This window comes from Fusarium oxysporum, chromosome 4 (assembly GCF_000149955.1).
Source record: "Fusarium oxysporum f. sp. lycopersici 4287 chromosome 4, whole genome shotgun sequence".
Classification (NCBI taxonomy): Eukaryota; Fungi; Ascomycota; class Sordariomycetes; order Hypocreales; family Nectriaceae; genus Fusarium; species Fusarium oxysporum.
In genome coordinates, this window is record NC_030989.1 from 3,417,775 (window position 1) to 3,437,172 (window position 19,398).

Consider the following 19,398-nt stretch of genomic DNA (forward strand, 5'->3'; position numbering starts at 1 on the left):
GCTATTTATAATTATAGGTTGTATGGGGACTAAAATAAGATCTGGCCTGACGATTGCTTGGACTACCCAATACTACTTGGGTGGCATTTTGTGAGTCTTGATTAGGGGAGAAGACGATTTGCTGAAGAACATGAGCTTCACTAGCTAACAACGTATTGAGCTTAACAGGCCATATATAATAAATAGTCTATGTGAACTTGTGTAAATGAGAAGTCTTATCGATTTCAAATGCCAGAGTCGGCCCTTTAGTGGGCAATAAGTCATAGAAGAGGCATCTAAGTCGTTGAATAATACTAAAGATAACTTTTAGCCTAAATGGAACAAGTAAGTTTCATTCTAAACAGTAGTTCGAAGGATAATATGAATAATGTAAGCCAAAGTAATGGTTTCGTTTAATGATTGGACAAACAACGAGTTTTAGTCCTACAAGCGGCATGTTTGGGGGTTGAGGATTGACCCCGCAAGATCGAATGTCAAGTTTGGGGGATGTTTCACAGACGCTGATTCATGGAAAATTACTAGCTTGGTGGACGCTTAGCATCTCAGTATGGCTGAACCGACTCGAGAGATTTATATAAATACCATTAACCAACAACCCTGCGAATCTTGATGACGATAGCTATCTTTACTTTATCATTGTCAATGAAAGCATAATGGCTGAAGAATCAAGTCTCACGTTTACAAACCCGGTCATTCGGGGCTTCAACCCGGATCCTACCATCTGCGTAGTTCCCGCTACGGACTCAACCCCAACGACGTTTTTCCTTAGTACTTCGACATTTGAGTTCTTCCCCGGATGCGCCATTTACACGTCAACCAATCTAATTGACTGGACACTCATCGGCCATGCGCTCAATCGTCGAAGTCAGATTGACATGCGTACCGTTGAGCCCGGTGCGGGTAGTTGGGCCAGTACTTTGAGATATCGACCTGAGGAGAAGAGATGGTATTTGGCCAATGGTGTCTTCCACCGCTACCGACCAGCTGTCGATGTAAGTCATCAAGGCGAAGAGAGAAAATAGGATCAGCCTCTGATAACTATGAACAGGAACGTATCTTTCCCAGAGGATTCTATGTCTGGACCGACAATATCTGGGACGACAATGCATGGTCTGACCCAGTATACTTTGACAACCCTGGTTTTGACCAAGATGTATGTAAATTACAGCACTGTTCTCACTGTAATGCTGACAGGACCAGTTGTTCTGGGACGACGATGGGAAGGTCTATCTCTCAACTACAATGCGCTTTGCCTGGCGAGACCCAAATTCAAAACAGAAAGATTTTGGAATCCACATCTCCGAGATCGACATCTCTACTGGAAGAACCCTCACAGCCCCGAAAGTGATCCGAAAATCTCCCCATGGAATTGCCGAGGGCTCTCATATCTTCAAGCGAGGTGACTGGTATTATCTCTTGACTGCTGAAGGAGGCACAGAAGCCGGTCATCAAGAGTGGGTGTTTCGAAGCAAAGATGGCCCATTAGGTCCATGGGAGAGCCAGGGAAAGCCTCTTTGGTATAATGGACCTGATGAAGAAGTTCAGAGAACGGGACATGTTGATGTTTTTGAGGATGGTAACGGGGATTGGTGGTCTGTCTTGCTGGGTGTTCGACCGGTGCAACACCAGGGGACCTTTTTGGAACCGCAATTAGGTATTATTTAATCATCTCTCCTTGGAATTGGAATAATCTAACTTCGATAGGGCGAGAAACCTTTCTCGTCAAGGTTGAGTGGAAGGACGACTGGCCCATCTTCAACGATGGTAACAACATCACACTGAAGACTACAGGAAGAGATCTTATCAAGTCAGCTTCGAAGCCAAGCCTTCAGACATGGAAGGCCGATCTTTCAAAAGATGACCTGGAGTTGGGATGGTACCAAAAGAGTAAGTTCTCTCTTCAAACAGTTGGGAATCCATCTGACATATCCAAGATACACCCATCAAGCAAAGTTACACTCTTACAGAAAAGCCGAGTGTGCTAAGAATCTACGGTAACTGCTACGATTTGACCAGCCCCGAGGCTCCAGCTATGCTTTTGAGGAAACAGACTTCGTATAACCAGACATTCAAAGTAAAAATGGAGTTCAAGCCTACAGTTCGAGGCTACGAAGCTGGTGCTGTTCTATGGTGGAGCCAGCACTCTTATGCTTCATTGGGAGTTAAAGCTTCACAAAATGACGACGGAAAGATTAAAACAAAGATCAGCCATAAAGGAGCCGCTGGAAAGACCAACGAGTTCAAAGTCAGTCAAGAGCCATATTCATAAGCATAAGCTAATATTGCTACTAGACTTTAGAGACGGATTTTGGAGACAGCCTCCAGAACGTTGAGTTTTCAATCCGAGCATACCAGACCAAGTACGAGCTTTCTCTTAAGGCTGGAGGAAAGGAGTCAGAGGTATATACTGTCGACGCCAGTGCTTTGACAGTGATGCCGCCCCACGGAGGATGTTTTGCAGGTACCATGTTTGGAATCTATTCCTATGGCAAGAACCAGCCCGTGTTGGATCCAGCAGACTTTTCAGAGATTAGCACAGAGGAGCTTGAGTAGCGACTATAGATAGAAATGAAGTTACACCACTACACCAGAACATCCGCAAAAGCATAGCAGAGGGAAGCAAAGAGATAAAACACCAGAAACAAAAACTGCAAAAAGATGGATCTCATGTTTAGAACATGTGGCGGATCTCTCCCGCCGGGAATTGAACCCGGGTCTCAAGCGTGACAAGCTTGCATACTGACCACTATACTACGGAAGAATAGCCGGCTTTAGCCGGCTGTAGTGAGGAACTGTGATTGCAGAGAGCCGTTGAGAGTATATATACTCTGGTCCTTTCTAAGGCCCAAAACAACACTCCCGCTTTTTCATATCACTAGAATTCTCTATGTAATCTTGAATCTGTGATGCGCTGAAATGCTTTGCACAATGCCTGACTTTACGCCACTTTAGTATTTACTCTATAATGCTTAAGCCTCGCCCCAGATCTCGTCAGCGATCTCTCTAACCAACGCAAGCTTCTTCTTCTCTTCCTCGAGATTGAGGGGATATCCGCTCTCATGGGTACTGAATCCACACTGAGGACTGACAGCAATCCTCTGCAGCGCCTCCTTCTGGCTCTCACCAGTTCCCTTGGCCACCCAATCCGCTGCACTCAACACACGCTTCTTCATCTCCTCCTTATCCTCCAACTGAGGCAACTTGGTACTAATAACACCAACCACAACATTCTTGTCCTTGGGCAGGAACTGAAGAGGTTCGAAACCACCGGCACGTTCGGTGTCGTACTCAAGGTAGAATGTGTTGACGTTGAGGTTGCGGAAAAGCTTCTCGGCGATGATGTCGTATTTACCTTCGGCAAAGTGACGGCCGCCGATGAAGTTGCCGCGGCAGAGATGAATACCTGTGTGCATGTCTGAAGGGATCTTGGAAAGACTATCATTGTAGAGCTTGATGTAAGCATCTAGGAGATCATCGACAGTGCCAATGTTATCAGAGTCAGCAGCCCAGCCATCACGGAACTTCTGGCTACAAAAGTCTACACGGTGTCAGTTTCTGTCATCATTATTCAAAATGGTCAACTCACAAGCCATGCCGGGATCGTCGAACTGAACATTTCGCAGACCAGCCTTGTAAAGCTGATCAAGCTCATCCTGGTAGACCTTGGCAACGTCCTGGAAGTACTCCTCGTCGTTCTTGTACGCCTCGGGAGTATACGCCTTGCCTTGCTTATAACGCATATGGAACCAAGCAGGGGTAATCATAGTAAGCTTGATGGAGCCCCATTCCTCCTTTGGCACAAACCTCTGAACGAGCTTCAGCTCATGGAGGTTCGAAACAGACTTCTCAGGGCTGTGGGAGAGCTTTCCACCAGCAATGACTGACTCTCCAGGCATGACCTGGCGATCAGTCTCGATCAAGCTGACCACGTCAGGGTGGTAAAGACGGAACATGGAAGCATCAGCGTCAGAGAGCTGGGTCGTGCCCTCGAATTCGTCCCACATGAGACCCCAGAAGCGAGTACGGGTGAACTCTCCGCTGGTAACGGCCTTGAAGCCTAGATCCTGCTGCATCTTGACAACGTCTTTAACAGCGTCGTTCTCCACCGTCTCAAGGCCGGCGTTTTCGGGGCTAAGACCCTTCTCACGGATCTGCTCTCTGACGTCAAGAAGAGCTTGAGGTCGGAGCAAAGAGCCCATATGCTCAGCGCGGAAAGGTTTAAGAGTGGGTGCCATATTGTTGAATATTACGTATAAAGTTCAAACAAGCTTGTAAGAGTGAATTGGTCTTAAGAAACGCTTCTTAAATGATCTCAAGTAGAGTAATCTTAGGAGGAGGGGCGTTTGCGGGGCTTCCCATCGTGGGGCGGGGGACCGTCCTAATAAGAAAAGGGCTGAATGGCCGCGATCTAAAGTCATTCTTGTCCGTTTTGATCTGCCGTTTTCCGTAATTCCGGTTTATGGTTCTTGGTGGTGGGATTTGGAGAGGGGTAATGACCGGATGGGATAATGCCCGAAGTGAAAGAGGAGATGCACTGTGTTGCATCGAGAGCTGGTAGGTTGATCCTGTCTCGGCGGTGATTTTGGTGGTGGTGAGTGAGAGGAGAACCCGCTAAAGACCTTCAACGGAGTGAGGGGCTGTGATGGTATTTATATCCTATATCCGAGAACCTTGAGGTCCTGAATCCAACTAAATTACTCTTAACACGTTTTCAGAAGTCAGCTATAGTTTGATTGGCGCATATTTTCTTTCTTATTAAATACTTGAGCAAGTAGTTGTCGAAATGTTGCCCCAGATGTGGCTTGGAGATTATTCAAGGTTAATCAAGTGATTGCAGGCCATCGATATGCAGAATCCGCTCACTGAAACACGTCCATGCATAGAAATCCGGGGAAGCACAGGAACGGACCACTGAATGGAGAATATTGGGCTGGAAGAAACAACCGCCTATGCAAGAAACCCTGCGCGTCGATTAAAAATAATTAGCAGACCTGCCACTTTGGGAATCGCGATATTTCTGGAGCCTTCATCAACAATTTGCAGATTGACAGGTGATAAATACCTAGGTACGCGGGTGCTCTGTCAATTATCCTATTGCCAAATTTGACACAAAATGCTTGAATGGAGGTTGTGAGGACGAAATAGCCGGGAATCTGACGATGCCTCACGATGCGTACATCGAGGCACATTAGGTCAGTCGATGGCTTGCAGATACACAACCTGATTTGTTATCACTTGATTCTGACTGTTCCCCGCTTCCTATTATCTTCCCTTCAAGTTCGAGCGAAAACCGTTAAACCTACCGCAATTTTAACTTGGCTTTCCTGGCGTCAAAATCGCCATGGACGGCCTCTCTGTAGCCGCATCCTGCATCGCTGTAATTCAAGCTGCTGATCAGACCTACAAGATCATATCACAGTTTGTAAGAGATTGTAAAGAAGCGAAGAGTGACTTGGGCGCTGTCAGCCAAGAGTTGTCCACCTTGACAAAGATTCTTACCCAACTGAAGGATATTGTGCCCGATGGCGGCGGCTTTGCGGATAGTGAATTGACTAATAACACCAAGAGAGACATCCGCGATATCATTTCAAGTTGCTCGGTAGTGGCACGCGAAATAGAGGATGTTCTCTCAGGCCATGAAGGACGGCTGGCGGCATTGAGTTGGGCTACTAGAGGCAAGCGAAAAGTCGCGACGTCAAAAGTGCTTCTAGAAACAAATCGCCGAGCTCTCAGTCTGGCCGTCGATACCATTACAATGTTAGTAATTATGGTTGTTTATCCTGTGTTGAAGACTAACTCTTTAAAGAGCTACCGCCTAGAATATCAAGCAGGACACGACCGATATTCTGGATGACACAACGCATATGAGAGGTGATATGCATGACTTGGTGGCAAGGATCAGGAACCTCGAAGCGATGGTGGTAGACAAAAACCCCAACGATCCACGGACATATGTACTGATGCGCTATCTCAATGATTTATCCTCCGTTGCCGGGTCAGTATGTGATGGATCTTCACGGCCTGCGACACTCAAGTCAAACGCCAGCGAGCAAGTTCTCTGCAAGCTCCGATAAAGTACAAAAGCTGACACCAACAAGAGAGTTGGTTGAGGACGTGACATATCTTAATACTTCGAAAATTAAATATCTTGGTCTCAAGGTTACGAACAACAATCGAACAGAGCCTGCATCCTCCATCCCCCTAATTCCAGACAATATTTCAGGGGCAAGAACCGATCGCAACTTTTCCACTGAGCCCGCAGGTAGCTCAAGAAAGAATGAGAAAGTAACGTCCTCGACAAGGGGAACTTCAAGACTTTCATATGTTCCGACTAATCATCGACAACTTCTACCACCGAAACTGAGCCCCGTATCTAAAGGTTTTCGTGTATGTACACTATCACCCGACGGAACCAAGCTCCTATGGAGAGACAAAAGATATATGCTTCTCGATGTCAATTCAGGAGAGGTCAACGAGGTCGATCCTAAGCCGCCTCGACTCAGTCTCACAAATTTCATCATTGAAACCCTCAAAGTCGAGATCCTTACAACCGATGCATCTCTTTTTCTTGTGAGTGTGAAGACAACTGCAGGCCGATTCTGGATGTTTGGGGATAGGAGCACTGGCGAATGGACGAGTCAAATAGGCTGCCCAGATCCTGTCACGCCATGCTGCATTCTATCGCTTTCTCAACATTCCGCACTATTCGTCCAACTGACTGGCAGTGATGGAGCTTCCATTGTCAAGGTAATCAAAGCAACTAGTCCTGAAGGGAACCCAAAGCTCATATGCAAAAGTGGCTTTCTTCCTCAAAGTAGTGAAGTTGAAAAGGGGCTTTTTACGTTCTCGCGCGTGGACCACACTATCACTGCCATACAACACGTTGAGCGTTCCGCAGTCCTGTACACTTGAAAGCTCCATGAGGACTGGTTTGCTGATGCTGATCTGACGAGACAAAGTACAAGAGCCTAGAAAGCTCCTCCTACCGGCATATAACGGGAACGATGAAATAGCTATCGTTGGTCTAGTTCCGGGAAGCAGCATCCGAGTCTTGGCTCTCAAGTTCCCCAGTGATGCCCACTTTGAAGATTTTATAATCACTGGCCGGGTTTTATCGTCACACCATTCTCATCCTCAGCAACCCTACAGACCTGCACTAGGGAGAAGAACCTATAGTTACAGCAGAATATTTTCCACGGGGGAAGCTATAATCTCCGAAGATAGAAAGGTCATCCAGACCAAGTCTTCAGTTGATTATAGAGTAGTTTTATAGAAGATAGGCTCTATGCATAATTTTTCACTGAACGCAGAAAAGCCAGATGAATGGAATATACTTTCGCTAAATTTCGATCACTGGGTACATATGGGTAAGGGTATAAGGAGTGGTGACAAAGATTCTAGGATATATCTTCAAACATCCAGCTCAGATGGCCTGAGGAGTACCATCAAACTTAATGGGATTGGAGGATACAATATGATAGAAGACTGATATATGCACGTATCTGGTACTTACTTAGAAGATGTGACAAGAGATAGAGCATTCGTCAGAATTTGTTTCCAACTTGAATTTCTATCAGGCATTGCAACAATTAATTCTCCAAGTTAACGATGTGACTTCGAATTTCTAGTAAAGATTGAGTCCTCTTCCTCTCGGGATACTAGGTAGGAAGTGAGGAATATCATACAGCTGTAGGTGGATATAGCGAGGAACCAACAGAGCTGGTTGGATTATTTGTTACAGCTTGGTGCCGGCGTGGGCAAGAACATTGGTCATGAATGATTAAAGTTAGGATTTAAAGGGACAAATCTGAAACGGTTGTCTTGAACTTGACCTTGGGTGGAATTAAAAGATAGGTTACGGGTCTAATGATAAAGTATGATGTCTCAACTGATACACCCGTCAAGAACTCGACCATGGTGATGATTTGCTTGATTCTCGAGACCGACTTTCATACTAGACTGGTGGCGACCATAGTCGATGCCCTTGCCAGAAATAGTCCTTCTTTGTTTGGCCACAATATGATCTCAAGTCTGCCATTTCTCTATCGCACCTGTCCAGGATCTCCTTCAGCGAATCTTCTGGGCTGATGGAACGAGCCCCACGGAACTTCAAAGCTGCTTCAGCAGCCTTTACAAGCCGAGCTGAGATCGACTCAGACTCAACAATATAAAGATGTCTGCTCGTCGGCGTGCCAAATGCAAGCGCTTTCATATAGGCCGCTGATCCAGGATCCGTAGGTGGTCCCACCAGTATGGTATCTTGGTGTGTCCAGCTCATAATATAATCCATCAGTGTTCTCGCGTCTATCTCAATTATCATGAATCTAGCTCGCCCAAGGAGACTATGGCCGGATCCTGGACCGAGCGCATCTGCTGGACGGAAGAATGTGTTGATACGATATCGTGGCGTCTCCGTTTCTAAATAGATAGGAAAGGTTGCTGCCATGTGAGCGCCCGCTCGACGAAAGGTTTGGAAGATGCCTGTGGCACGAGGATTCATATCATATAGTTCGTAGAAGTGGTTTGTCCGCTGTCTAATCACCCATTTTAGGATCGATATCAGAGATCTGAACCAGAGGCTTCCCATAGGGTGGCTAATATTCGTCCTGCGCATGGTCCAGTTTGGGTTGTAACCCTGCTCAAAGATGTTATCAATCATGTAAAGGGTCCCCAGTCGACCTAAACGTAGCCATTCATCGCATAGCAGGTCCAGGATACAGCAAATCGTGTCGTGTGAGACACAAGGTTCAAGAGTTTTTAGAGTTCCCAACACAAATGGACGATGGCCGCAGCGGAATGCACTTAACATGAATCGTCCCACGAAGTCTTTTGGGCCAAGCTCACTATCGTGATTCGCTGGTGGAGGAGATATGAATCCCTTTTTGTAGCTTCCAAGCGTAAGTTCGAGGAAGAAGCCGTAAATCCCAGGAGGGAACTCTTGCGATTCGTCCCATTCGTATAGCATTTTCAGAAAGTCCTCAGAGTCCCATATCGGCTTGAATCGGTTCATGGCTATTATGGCTTTGAAACTCCGGCACAAAAGCTCTGCTCGAGGAATGCGGTAAGGTTGCCAGAGGCGCTGGCCCTCTTCAGTCTCGAAAATAAATTCTTCGGCGGACCTATGAGTAAATACAACTGCCCAGCTAGAGGGTATCACCCCCAAAATCCCTGGACAACCAGAGTTCAGACGCTTCCGCATTACTTCTGTCTTTGCGTCCAGCTCGGCGTTTGGAACTTGGTCACCTAGGACAGCATATCTTTCTAGCAAGTCTGGCTCCATGACCATCATGCAATCGAAAGCTGTCACTTGCGAGAAGGGAGATTTCCTGGTAAACGCGATACGCATCAGATTGATAGCCGTAGATACATATTTTCGGTAGATAAGGAGATCTTCAGCTGAACGTCTCAAGATATCTCGATATAAACTCATAAGATCTTTCGGCATATCATTCAGGCGCTGCTCGATTTCTTGTTCAGAATCCCCATTGTTTAGTCCCCGAACTAATGATTGGGTGACGAGTACAGCCCATAGGAAGATACCCTCAGCCAGCTCCGCAACCTTCCAAGCCAACTCTGACAAATCTAGTTCTTGGGAGTCTAAAATGGTCAACTGACGTAAGTTGGCTTTGGAGTATTCGAATATATCGAGCCTTGTCAACTCGTGCATTTGGAGGTGTGGGTATCTTGAGAACTGATGTTTAAACAAGGGCTCTGGACGACTTGAGACGCAGATCTTGGTCTTGGGAGACACCATACTCTTGATGAATTGCAGAGTATCCAACGTATCTTGCCCTGGGCGTGCTTCGTCTAAAGCATCGACGAAGATACAGATTGTCTGAGATGTCTGATCCTGGTAGCTGTAGAGCGATTTGCAAAGTTGGTCCTGATCCCAGTCTGAGGGTGACGATTTACGGAATGTGGCAGTTGTGTCGTGAAGATAACCAATGAGATTGGGGTCGTGTGATAAAAGCTGATAAGCGATAGAGCATATAAGCCCCTTGAAAGACTTTTGCATAGAACTGCCTGGCTTCCAAAAGAAATGAGACACAATGACCACGTCCTCATGCCATTTCTCCAATGCCGCGAGAGTTCTGGGGTCGCTCAGAAGAAACTTCATTAGTGTGCTTTTCCCGGATCCTGGCTTTCCACTTATCCAATAAACCAGCTGGTCAGATGTGAGCCATGTCTTGAAATTGCCCCCGTCCTTTTCTGTGAGAGACGGCTCGAAGGTTTCATGTTCATGCGAGTGGTTGTCTACATTCAGATGTTTGGGAACACGAGGACGCTTTTCATAATAATCATGAGAGTCGCCAACTTCGTCGCTGTGTTCTCCGAGATCCGAATCCTGATCTGTTGACCCATCCGCTGCTTCTATCGAGTCGTTGTCCGATCTTCCACCGTCTGATGACCTGGAGTCAAAGGTCTGAGGGCGAGAGCCACCAAATATCCACTTCAGTGTGGAAGGGGCTTCTGAGGCGATAATAGATCTCCTTTGATTCATCTCTGGAAAGTGAAGACTTTTCAGAATACGCTCTCGAAGCTCCTCTTCCTCAGCTTTGGCATCAATAATTCTATAATCATACTTCAGCATGGCGACGAGTTGTAATACAGAGAGTACTCACCGCTTTGTGGAGTTCCAGTATCCAAGAAATGCTTTGGTACAAGCTGCGGCACATACAGCACTGTAGTCTTGCCAGTCCTTGTTCTTATGGCTATCGGCGTAATCGCAAACACTCTTGATTACGATGCAAGGGAAGACCTCCCAGACTCCAACGCTCTCCATCTCGAAACCTATCACATTTTTCTCTCGTATGAGCCGGTCCCGGTCTTTTCCAGACTTCATCACTGTATCTCCAGAGGCGAATGTTCCAAAGTGTATCATCAAGCTCGGCTCCCTTTCGTCTTTATTATCTGGGATCTGACGTACAGCTTGCTTGATATCGCACCCAAGTTCTTCGCAGCTCGCTTTCAGTGCCTTGGAACAGACGGTGTCAGCATCTGTGCAGCAAGAGGCACAAACAGTGCATTCTCGTGAGTCTTGGTGCTTGTGACGATAGCCTGCAGGGAATAGGATATCCCTTGAACGTCCAGGATATGTGTCAGGTACGCGACCGACAAAATCACGACTAGCCCTCATCATCTTTTGCCTTTGACGTGCTGTGGTGAGTTTTGCTAGGAGACTTCTTATCTCTAAGTTAGGTCTTCCTAAGCTCTCGCTCAAAGTGTCCTTCATCTCAAACTTGTCTGGGAATCGACGGCCAAAATCATACTGCACGACACCAGTGCTGATAATGACATCGCCAAGAAATATTGGCGTGTCTTCATACAAAGGCGCGCCTCCACAGATTCCAACGACGAGTGCGAGGATGATGTTGGGGAAACTCATGCGACAGAAGGCAGCGATGTTTCCTGCTGCGACCTTTCCCATACCAGGAAGGTGCGCTAACACCACATTGTGACTTCCGATGACGCCCGTTGAGTACGAGTTTGGGTCGCCCCGCGCTTTTCCAAAGGATGGACCGTTATCTTCATCCCAGTGGTGATCAAAAGAGGCAATCACGGCGTCGGCCTCAAGCGTCAGGGCACATATGATGGCGATTTCGAAATCATCGCGACTCTTCGGACGACGGGTCGTAGCTGGAGGCATACTAGGCATTGACCTGATGAGTTGATTGAGGGAGCTTGTTCATGTTCTGTGCTGACATGAGGGAGCCTGATCAGGCTGGGCTCAGCCGCTCGAGATTCAGCTGACTTCATGCAGAGCCCTACCAATTGGGAACTCAGATGTTAACAAGGGCTTTGAAACAAAGCCAGCAATTGGACGAGGTAAATTCAACGCATATCTGTTTTTTTGATCTCATGGTGGCGCCTAAATATACCAAATCACCCTGGCAGGAGTTGAAATGCTTAAGCCTGACTTTGACATAGTGATTGATAAGAGAATAATTTTATATCGATTGTACTACTACAATTATGCTTACTTAGTCAAAATGGCTTACTACGGTAAAAGCTCTGCGATGCCATATTATGGCCAAACTCTCCCTTGGGCTCTGAGTGAAATCAGGTAATAAAAATCGCTTTCTCTTGCACCTATTAGTTGTCTTATCCGAAAAGCTTCAGGCCATCATTGGAGAGGTTATTTCAGGCACAGCTGCTGACAAATGATGGGGAGGTCCTCGGACGATATTGACGAACAATTGATGAATTATGGGACTCGGGTTCTTCTGACCAGGTATTGAATGGGAACTGTTCCTGCAAGTGTTGTTCTTGAGCGGGGAGGATGTGCTGATGCGTGGGGGTCATCGGAGCTCATCCGGGCGATCAATCCAGCATAAGTTGAAGATCAATCGCGATGCAACGGCTAAAGAAAAGATAGAAAAGAGAAGACCATTAACAAGATGAGAGTAGCACAAGTAGAAACTCAAAATATCTCCAAGTTGATGTATATTTTCCGTGACTAAACCCGTTTATGTTCTCGTGTCCTCATCACCATCGCAAACCCCACGTTAGTGGTCATGCTGAACATGAAAATTGACCAGGATGTGCCGCGGCTGAAAAGCTGGGGTTACGTCAATAACAAGGAATGTGATGTCTTTCTAAAATCTTGTAATCTGTAGGCATTTCTTCGTGTGGAAGGCCATCTCGATAACTTGGATACTTTCAGTGGCTTTAACGTGTCGGGGAATCCGGCCTTGGAGGACAGTGTTTAGTGTGACGGATCAACCGATCTGCACCGAAAGATCAACACAGCCACGAACCTCGGGATCCGAAGGACGATCAAGATATTAGATGCTCTCTAGTCTTCGTCTATATCCCTTTAATTGTTGCCATTTCCCTTGCTGTCGTTCGAAGGTTCTGAAGAGACCTTACGATGCTTACTCACATCAAATCGATGACTCCAACAAGTGACGCCATAGAATAAGCGGCATCACAACAACCCCTGTCACAAGAACCGTAGATCACCGAACATGGCACGCGAGCCCCCCGCGCCCACCCAAAGACCAGAGTGGATTAGCACCTGAATTGCACCATCAAACCCCGCGACTTCGCAACCCCCGGGGAGTTTCTTGTCCTGTTTTTTACTCCCTTCTCAATATCAAGCCACTGACGATCTCTGAATCCTTTCGTATAATATAATATAACCATGCCGCCAGCCGAAAACTCAGAGGCTGGTCGTCTCTTGAAATCTCAACCTCGCGACTCTGCCTCCTACACCATGGCTGATAAGGAAGAGGAGCGTAAAGCCTACGGGGCGATTAATAATGATGGGAGGAGGAATAGTCTTGTCGACGCTGCTGATGATGAAGCGATTATTCCCAAGGGAGCTCTTGATCCGGTTTATGAGGCGAAAGCTCGTATTCTGAACCGTGCTGTAAGTTTTGGCCTCATCTTATTTGATCGGGTGGGCGTTAACATTGTCAGATTCAAGATCTCGGTATGGGGCGGTATCAGTGGGAGCTTTTCGTCGTCATAGGCTTTGGCTGGGCGAGCGATAATCTCTGGCCAATCGTCACGTCGCTTATTCTTACACCTGTCGCCAATGAGTTCCGCGTAAGCAATCCGCCATATCTCACGCTGGCGCAGAACATTGGTCTGTTAGCCGGTGCGATGTTTTGGGGTTTTGGTTGTGATGTTTGTAAGTCATCGCCGCCCTGCACCCTTCGATTTCTGCTTATTAATTTTGGTAGTCGGTCGAAAATGGGCATTCAACATCACTCTCGGTCTTACAGCAATTTGGGGCCTCATTTCAGCCAGCGCCCCCAATTTCGCAGCTATCGGCATTTTCGACGCCTTATGGTCTTTTGGTGTTGGTGGAAATTTACCAGTTGACTCGGCCATTTTTCTCGAGTTTCTACCAGCGTCGCATCAATACCTCCTCACGATTCTCTCGATTGACTGGGCTATTGCGCAAGTCATCGGTACACTCATCGCATGGCCACTTTTGGGCAATTACACATGCGAGCAAGATACGGTCTGTCGACGAAAAGATAATATGGGCTGGCGATATTTTACCATCACGGTTGGTGGACTAACACTTCTCATGTTCCTTGTGCGCTTTGTTCTGTTCAAGATCTACGAGTCACCCAAGTATCTCATGAGTAAGGGCCGCGATGAAGAGGCTGTTAGAGTTGTGCATACTGTTGCCAAGAAGAACGGGAAGACGTCAACGCTCAGTCTCGAGGATTTGAAGGCTTGTGAACCGGAGGGTTATGTTGCGCAGACAGATACCAGCGCCGCGTTAAAGCGATATCTGGAGAAGGTCGACTTGTCGCATATCAAGGCTCTCTTCGTTACAAGAAAACTCGGCCTCAGTACAGGATTGATCATGGCAGTTTGGGCACTCATCGGTCTTGGATATCCCCTCTATAACGCCTTCATTCCGTATATTCAAGCGACTAAGGGTGCCGACTTTGGCGATGGAAGTACATACCTCACATACCGAAACAGTCTTATCATTGCTGTTCTTGGTGTGCCGGGTGCTCTTCTGGGAGGATGGCTTGTCGAATTACCACGACTGGGACGAAAGGGCACGCTGTCACTCAGCACCATACTTACCGGCGTCTTTCTCTACTGCTCCACGACTGCGACGACGAGCGATGCTTTACTAGGCTGGCAATGCGCTTTCAACTTCTTCAGTAATATCATGTACGCGGTTCTGTACTCATTCACGCCAGAGCTGTTCCCTACACCTCATAGAGGAACCGGTAATGCGTTATGTGCGTCTTGTAACAGAATCTTTGGTATCATGGCAGTAAGTTCACCGTCAAAACCTGTCTCAACCCAATACTGACTTTCACAGCCAATCATTGCCATCTTTGCAAACTTGGAAACGTCTGCCCCTGTATACACAAGTGGCGCATTATTCATAGCAGCTGGACTCTTGGTATTGATTATGCCTTTTGAGTCTAGAGGCAAAGCTGCACTATAAGCAGTAATGTGATACCGAATATATAATGATGGTATGAATGGCAAAAACACGAAGCGAAGCACTCTTTCAGGATTATTGATATAGCGTTTCGTGCACTAGTTGCACAGATTAATGATAAAAGACTGACGTCAGTCATGTTTCACTCTTTACTTCTTCTCATCCCGTTCTTTGACTAGATCTGTCTCAAAAGATAACCCAGATTCTTTTCTCAGTATCCCATACATAGAAGAAGAATCAAGAGGTCTTCCCTCAGCTTCAGAGAACCGCTTCGCCTCTTTCAGATGCTTGATGGCCACTTCAGCAATCTCCAGCCTCGCTCCAGACTGTTCAGCAAGAGTAATTCCATGACCAACGTCCTTAATTGCTAGGTTTAGATCAGACCAAGGCCGGTCGCCTCTCGCTGGCATGTAAGCTCCGGTAGTAAGTCGTTGAGACATGGAAAGTGCCAGAGGACCGTATTGTTGCTGGATCAAAGCTTCGAGGTTTTTGCTGCCTAGGCCAGACTTTTCTGCTAGGACGTGGGCTTCTGCCACGACTTCCATCATACCAGCTGTGACGAAGTTTCTATCTTGTCATTAGCTCTGTTCGGATTTCGGGGGGGAGCACCTACCCTGCTGTTTTCATCTTGCTCGATAGTCTCACATCTTCACCAACTCGAATCACGCCTCTTCCCATGACTCCCTCCAAATATGGATTGATCTTCTCGACGGCGTCGTCAGGTCCAGCAACAATCCATAGCAGCTTTCCCTGCGCCGCAACAGGACTTGCTCCGAAGACAGGTGAGGCGATGAACTGAGCGCCCTTCTCATTCAAACGGGTTTGAGCTTTGGCCGAAGAGTCCGGGTGAACCGTTGAAGTATCCGCGATTACTTTCCCGGCGAGCTGTTCAGGGTCCTCAGTGTCAATGATTGTATCAAGAGTTGACTCGAGAGCTGAGTCGTCACTGAGAGATAGGAAGATGGTATCGCAATTTCCCACGAGGTCTTTAGCTGAGGGCGCAGGTTCAGCGCCAAGACTCTTGAGAGAGTCACCACGAGAGATAGTTCGGTTATAGTAAATCAGGTTGGGGGCGCCGGTTGAGGTTAAGTGTTTTTGGAGATTTGTTGCCATAGGGAGGCCCATTGACCCCAGGCCTGCTTGTCAGTATTCTGATGTAAGGTAGGTGGTGAACGGAAAATGTACCTACCAATCCAACCAATTTGAGGAGACGCCATGGTGAATTTCAATTGTACTTTCAATGCAAAGGTAAAATCCACTGGTAGGGAAGTTAATTTTCTTATCTCAACCACAGTAGTTATATGTCAGCAGTAGATTCATGATGACTCAAACTGGAGTTCTTCGGACCCAAACCCCGCAGCCTCGGACTTGACCCCGAGCCGTTGCAATATCTCTCAATCGCCAACAGTTCCGCCAGGGCCTATCTCTGTAATCTCTTATTTTTCTTTTAAGGAGGTAGTTTTATTATAAATACCCTTTTTTATTTTAGATGTAATTTCTGCTGCTATTACAGTCATCGAAGAGATTGGTGTTGGTGCCAAACTAGTGCTTTTTCCACCTAGTTAGGCTACCCTATTTTAAGTCAATTTCAGTAAACTCCCTCAACTCATAGGTAATTTGAAGTTGCTTTCGTCATAATGTCTACTTGAATTAAGTGAGATCTGAGCTCGAATCGGTGGCATTAAAACGAACTGGCAAATAAAGAAGTCTCAAGTTAAAGAGGATATATATCTAGATTTTCTCATTAAGTTTCAACCAATCATAAAGCAATTCCGGGCGAATGGTTTAGTGGTATAATACTCCCTTAGCATGTTCTATCCTCTGGAAGATTCATCTCTGGGAGTGGTCCAGGGTTCGATTCCCTGTTCGTCCAACATCGGTGGTTAAATTCCACTGTTATCACTCTTTTTTGCATCTTTTGAGAACTTTCCTTATTGTGATATCCTTGCATAATGCTGTGGCACCATAAATTTGTGAGCGACAGTCAGTGCTTGCTCTGGGTCCAGATGCTGCAACCTTATGCAGCCGCTCATCAAAGTTGGCATGCGATGTATTGGTCTTTTGGACGCCATTGGTAATAGAGAAAATACTTGTGTAGGTTTGACAAGTGAAGTTCCTTTTCGAAATGCAAAAGTGAATGTCGAATGACCTATCCTGCGAAGTAGCGTTGTACCATGTTTGAACACCTCTGATTCTCGATGCCCATTCTCTGGCTCGAAGATCCAACTGGCCAAAGAATGTTTGGTTGGTCACATCAGCACATCTTAATCGAGGCCCCTGGTATTTGAGGGTATAACTGTAGTTTTGGTGCTTCGCAGGCATTTGAAGGATCGTGTTATCGTATATAGAAGCTGTGACAGTCCTGTAAGTGCCTTGAGTGACGCCTCCAAATGTGTCGCCAACTCCGGAATCATTGGCCACTTGGCGATGTGAAAGCAAGGCCCAATTTACAAATGGTACGCCCTCATCTTGAGTGCCAACTGAGGTTCATATATTCGTAGAAAGCCTCGCTGGGGGAATAATGGCAGACAATGGGATACACCTGTCAAAGTTCAGCATTTTAAAGGCCTGAAGATAGAGTGGGCCTAGGGAAGAAACATATAAGTTGCTAGTGCTTGGCCCCCCAGGTCTTGGAACATGAAATCTGACATAAGCCCGTGGAATCCTTCGGATCTGAGTCTCACCATCAACGGAGCCGTTAATTTACCCCTCACAGACTTGGATGTAGCATAACCTCGAAGGCTTCATCACGGCTATTTGAGCTTCGTTAAACTTTCCGTCACCTCGAACTTTAACTCGGATATGGCTGCTGTTCTTGCAGCCGCAAGACCTGCCCTGGTGATCGTATCTGGCAACTTCAGCTTACCTCGATTCTGGAGCGCCATCCAGCGGTCAATTGAAGACAAGGGCTATCCCGTCGAAGTTGTTCCTCTTCAGTCTTCTCGTGAGGAAAGGATTGATCCTGCGCCAGGTTTGGCTGATGACGTAAAGGAGGCTCAGTCAGTTCTGAACAAGCACATTAACCAAGGAAAAGATGTTGTCATGCTTATGCATTCATATGGCGGGATGGTCGGAACTGAAGCGACTCGCGGCTTGAGTCGCAACGAGCGAGAAAAGGCAGGTCTAAAGGGTGGGATAACACACCTGATCTTTCTGGCTGCGATCTTTGCACCTCCTGGCAAAAGTGCTCGGGGGCTATATGAAGCCAACCCAGGCCGTTATCCCCGGCGCGAGGTACATGAGACTTTGATGTGTGATTGCATTTGAACTAATTGTAACTACGCAGGGCGACTATCTTATATGCGATGAAGACACAGCCATGTGCTTCTACAGCGATCTCACAAAGGAGCAAGGCCAACAACTAGCTCAGGACGCTTCCAAGATTTCTCAGGCCGTCAGGGTCTTCGGCGATGAGCAGACATACGATGGCTTCCACAAACTAATTCCATCCAGCTATATCCTGACTAAGAAGGATGTGCTTGTTCCCGAACCAGCTCAGAGGCAGTTCATTTCACGACTGGAAGAGAACGGAGGCCGACCTGTCCCTGTTTTTGAGCTTGATACGTCTCACTCGCCTCACCAAACGGATCCCCAGCTGCTGACGAGAACTTTGGATAAGATTCTAGAGCAGGAGTATGGATCAGAGTGAGGAACAGAAAGGTCTGAGAATAGCGTCACTGAAGGTTTTGGTCTAGTCAGATAGTCATTCACTTTCACATATCAGATGTTAGTCAATGGCTCGACATTCAGGAGCTCTGCAGTTTGACTGTAGTAGAGTAAGACAAATGACATGCCATAGCAAGCTGACAGCATTTCAGGAGTTGGCTGAAAGCTCAGCTGCATGTTGTAGCCGGTTTCCAGTTCATGTCAGAGATGAACCAACAGCAGTAAACGCAGATAGTTCAGAATCTTCAGCTTTCCGACTTTCCCGATCAACTCAAGGATTTCAATGTATTGCCAGCCACATTCCTCAAGCAGCCTATAAGATCGTTGGGAGCCATTTTGGCCCCTGGCGCAAGGGTCGATCATGTCTCAGCGCCACTCCCTTGCGTCGCTCCTGTTGATCAAGAGTCATCACGCTGTTCAATTCGGAAATCGGTAGTTACCAAGTCTAGATCACGAGGGAGCATGATAGTATTAATAAGAGAACTAAGAGATATTCTTGAGCATCATACATGTACTCGTTTTGTGTTATGTTACTGGTATCTATACTCAACGAAATAGTGAGGCGGAAGGTTGTTCGCAATCTGTGATGGAAGCGCGCTAGAATATCAAAAGTAAGGCCATTATAGCAAGTCAACTAATTCCATACTAAAAGAGAATCACTAAATATTGAACTTTAACCCTCGCTATATTTCTGACAGGCTCAGTTGATTCGATCCCTGGACCCATCTCAAAGTGAGACATTGAGCTCGTCTAGCCCCTTATCCATTCCTACCAACCCATCTCGCCTCCCTCAAACACGCTGCCAT

General features: G+C 46.7%; 8 protein-coding genes and 2 non-coding genes across 12 annotated transcripts; 5 read left to right on the forward strand and 5 right to left on the reverse strand.

Annotated features, from left to right (window-relative positions):
* Positions 1-549: 549 nt before the first annotated feature.
* On the forward strand, positions 550-2,662 carry FOXG_04098 (uncharacterized protein). The gene is made up of 6 exons (XM_018381987.1): positions 550-992; positions 1,049-1,153; positions 1,201-1,654; positions 1,705-1,887; positions 1,935-2,245; positions 2,293-2,662. The coding sequence occupies exons 1-6, from the start codon at positions 654-656 to the stop codon at positions 2,551-2,553; spliced, it is 1,653 nt and encodes a 550-aa protein (XP_018238607.1). The 5' UTR covers positions 550-653; the 3' UTR covers positions 2,554-2,662.
* Positions 2,663-2,689: 27 nt separating this feature from the next.
* FOXG_18736 lies at positions 2,690-2,761 on the reverse strand. Its single transcript has one exon. It is a non-coding gene; the product is annotated as a tRNA-Asp (tRNA).
* A 49-nt stretch (positions 2,762-2,810) lies between these two features.
* Positions 2,811-4,619, reverse strand: FOXG_04099 (uncharacterized protein). The gene is made up of 2 exons (XM_018381988.1): positions 3,587-4,619; positions 2,811-3,538 (listed from the first exon to the last, which is right to left on the reverse strand). The coding sequence occupies exons 1-2, from the start codon at positions 4,233-4,235 to the stop codon at positions 2,970-2,972; spliced, it is 1,218 nt and encodes a 405-aa protein (XP_018238608.1). The 5' UTR covers positions 4,236-4,619; the 3' UTR covers positions 2,811-2,969.
* A 722-nt stretch (positions 4,620-5,341) lies between these two features.
* FOXG_04100 (uncharacterized protein) lies at positions 5,342-5,819 on the forward strand (the record flags this gene model as incomplete). Its single annotated transcript, XM_018381989.1, has 2 exons — positions 5,342-5,757; positions 5,807-5,819. 2 exons carry the CDS (start codon positions 5,342-5,344, stop codon positions 5,817-5,819), a joined length of 429 nt encoding a protein of 142 aa, XP_018238609.1.
* A 1,924-nt stretch (positions 5,820-7,743) lies between these two features.
* Positions 7,744-11,811, reverse strand: FOXG_04101 (uncharacterized protein). The gene is made up of 2 exons (XM_018381990.1): positions 10,623-11,811; positions 7,744-10,571 (listed from the first exon to the last, which is right to left on the reverse strand). Exons 1-2 carry the CDS (start codon positions 11,654-11,656, stop codon positions 7,955-7,957), a joined length of 3,651 nt encoding a protein of 1,216 aa, XP_018238610.1. The 5' UTR covers positions 11,657-11,811; the 3' UTR covers positions 7,744-7,954.
* Positions 11,812-12,766: 955 nt separating this feature from the next.
* FOXG_04102 (MFS transporter, metabolite:H+ symporter) lies at positions 12,767-16,215 on the forward strand. Of its 3 annotated transcripts, XM_018381991.1 has the most exons (4): positions 12,767-13,372; positions 13,423-13,636; positions 13,689-14,752; positions 14,801-16,215. In XM_018381991.1, exons 1-4 carry the CDS (start codon positions 13,145-13,147, stop codon positions 14,927-14,929), a joined length of 1,635 nt encoding a protein of 544 aa, XP_018238611.1. In that variant the 5' UTR covers positions 12,767-13,144; the 3' UTR covers positions 14,930-16,215. The 3 variants fall into 3 exon arrangements, with proteins under 3 accessions (XP_018238611.1, XP_018238612.1, XP_018238613.1); XM_018381992.1 differs by having other exon boundaries at positions 12,767-13,636; XM_018381993.1 differs by lacking the exon at positions 12,767-13,372 and having other exon boundaries at positions 13,614-14,752; positions 14,801-16,105.
* FOXG_04103 (uncharacterized protein) lies at positions 13,614-16,245 on the reverse strand. The gene is made up of 3 exons (XM_018381994.1): positions 16,116-16,245; positions 15,540-16,062; positions 13,614-15,493 (listed from the first exon to the last, which is right to left on the reverse strand). Exons 1-3 carry the CDS (start codon positions 16,141-16,143, stop codon positions 15,076-15,078), a joined length of 969 nt encoding a protein of 322 aa, XP_018238614.1. The 5' UTR covers positions 16,144-16,245; the 3' UTR covers positions 13,614-15,075.
* A 287-nt stretch (positions 16,246-16,532) lies between these two features.
* FOXG_18737 (uncharacterized protein) lies at positions 16,533-18,562 on the reverse strand. Its single transcript, XM_018398871.1, has 2 exons — positions 18,071-18,562; positions 16,533-17,932 (listed from the first exon to the last, which is right to left on the reverse strand). Exon 2 carries the CDS (start codon positions 17,246-17,248, stop codon positions 16,826-16,828), a length of 423 nt encoding a protein of 140 aa, XP_018238615.1. The 5' UTR covers positions 17,249-17,932; positions 18,071-18,562; the 3' UTR covers positions 16,533-16,825.
* On the forward strand, positions 16,701-16,799 carry FOXG_18738. Its single transcript has one exon. It is a non-coding gene; the product is annotated as a tRNA-Ala (tRNA).
* On the forward strand, positions 17,578-19,093 carry FOXG_04104 (uncharacterized protein). The gene is made up of 2 exons (XM_018381995.1): positions 17,578-18,160; positions 18,213-19,093. Exons 1-2 carry the CDS (start codon positions 17,729-17,731, stop codon positions 18,573-18,575), a joined length of 795 nt encoding a protein of 264 aa, XP_018238616.1. The 5' UTR covers positions 17,578-17,728; the 3' UTR covers positions 18,576-19,093.
* Positions 19,094-19,398: the final 305 nt, after the last annotated feature.

Excerpts from the sequence above, each read along its gene's own strand:
- FOXG_04103 (XM_018381994.1), bottom strand. The coding sequence starts at position 16,143 with ATGGCGTCTCCTCAAATTGGTTGGATTG. Across the intron at positions 16,063-16,115 it reads TCCTCAAATTGGTTGGATTG|GCCTGGGGTCAATGGGCCTC; the intron begins GTAGGTACATTT and ends ACTGACAAGCAG. Across the intron at positions 15,494-15,539 it reads AGCAAGATGAAAACAGCAGG|AAACTTCGTCACAGCTGGTA; the intron begins GTAGGTGCTCCC and ends ATGACAAGATAG.
- FOXG_04099 (XM_018381988.1), bottom strand. The coding sequence starts at position 4,235 with ATGGCACCCACTCTTAAACCTTTCCGCGCTGAGCATATGGGCTCTTTG. Across the intron at positions 3,539-3,586 it reads CGACGATCCCGGCATGGCTT|ACTTTTGTAGCCAGAAGTTC; the intron begins GTGAGTTGACCA and ends GACACCGTGTAG.
- FOXG_04101 (XM_018381990.1), bottom strand. The coding sequence starts at position 11,656 with ATGCCTAGTATGCCTCCAGCTACGACCCGTCGTCCGAAGAGTCGCGAT. Across the intron at positions 10,572-10,622 it reads TACTGGAACTCCACAAAGCG|AATTATTGATGCCAAAGCTG; the intron begins GTGAGTACTCTC and ends GTATGATTATAG.
- FOXG_04102 (XM_018381991.1), top strand. The coding sequence starts at position 13,145 with ATGCCGCCAGCCGAAAACTCAGAGGCTGGTCGTCTCTTGAAATCTCAA. Across the intron at positions 13,373-13,422 it reads CTCGTATTCTGAACCGTGCT|ATTCAAGATCTCGGTATGGG; the intron begins GTAAGTTTTGGC and ends TAACATTGTCAG. Across the intron at positions 14,753-14,800 it reads GAATCTTTGGTATCATGGCA|CCAATCATTGCCATCTTTGC; the intron begins GTAAGTTCACCG and ends TGACTTTCACAG.
- FOXG_18737 (XM_018398871.1), bottom strand. The coding sequence starts at position 17,248 with ATGCCTGCGAAGCACCAAAACTACAGTTATACCCTCAAATACCAGGGG.
- FOXG_04098 (XM_018381987.1), top strand. The coding sequence starts at position 654 with ATGGCTGAAGAATCAAGTCTCACGTTTACAAACCCGGTCATTCGGGGC. Across the intron at positions 993-1,048 it reads GCTACCGACCAGCTGTCGAT|GAACGTATCTTTCCCAGAGG; the intron begins GTAAGTCATCAA and ends AACTATGAACAG. Across the intron at positions 1,154-1,200 it reads ACCCTGGTTTTGACCAAGAT|TTGTTCTGGGACGACGATGG; the intron begins GTATGTAAATTA and ends TGACAGGACCAG.
- FOXG_04104 (XM_018381995.1), top strand. The coding sequence starts at position 17,729 with ATGGCTGCTGTTCTTGCAGCCGCAAGACCTGCCCTGGTGATCGTATCT. Across the intron at positions 18,161-18,212 it reads GCCGTTATCCCCGGCGCGAG|GGCGACTATCTTATATGCGA; the intron begins GTACATGAGACT and ends GTAACTACGCAG.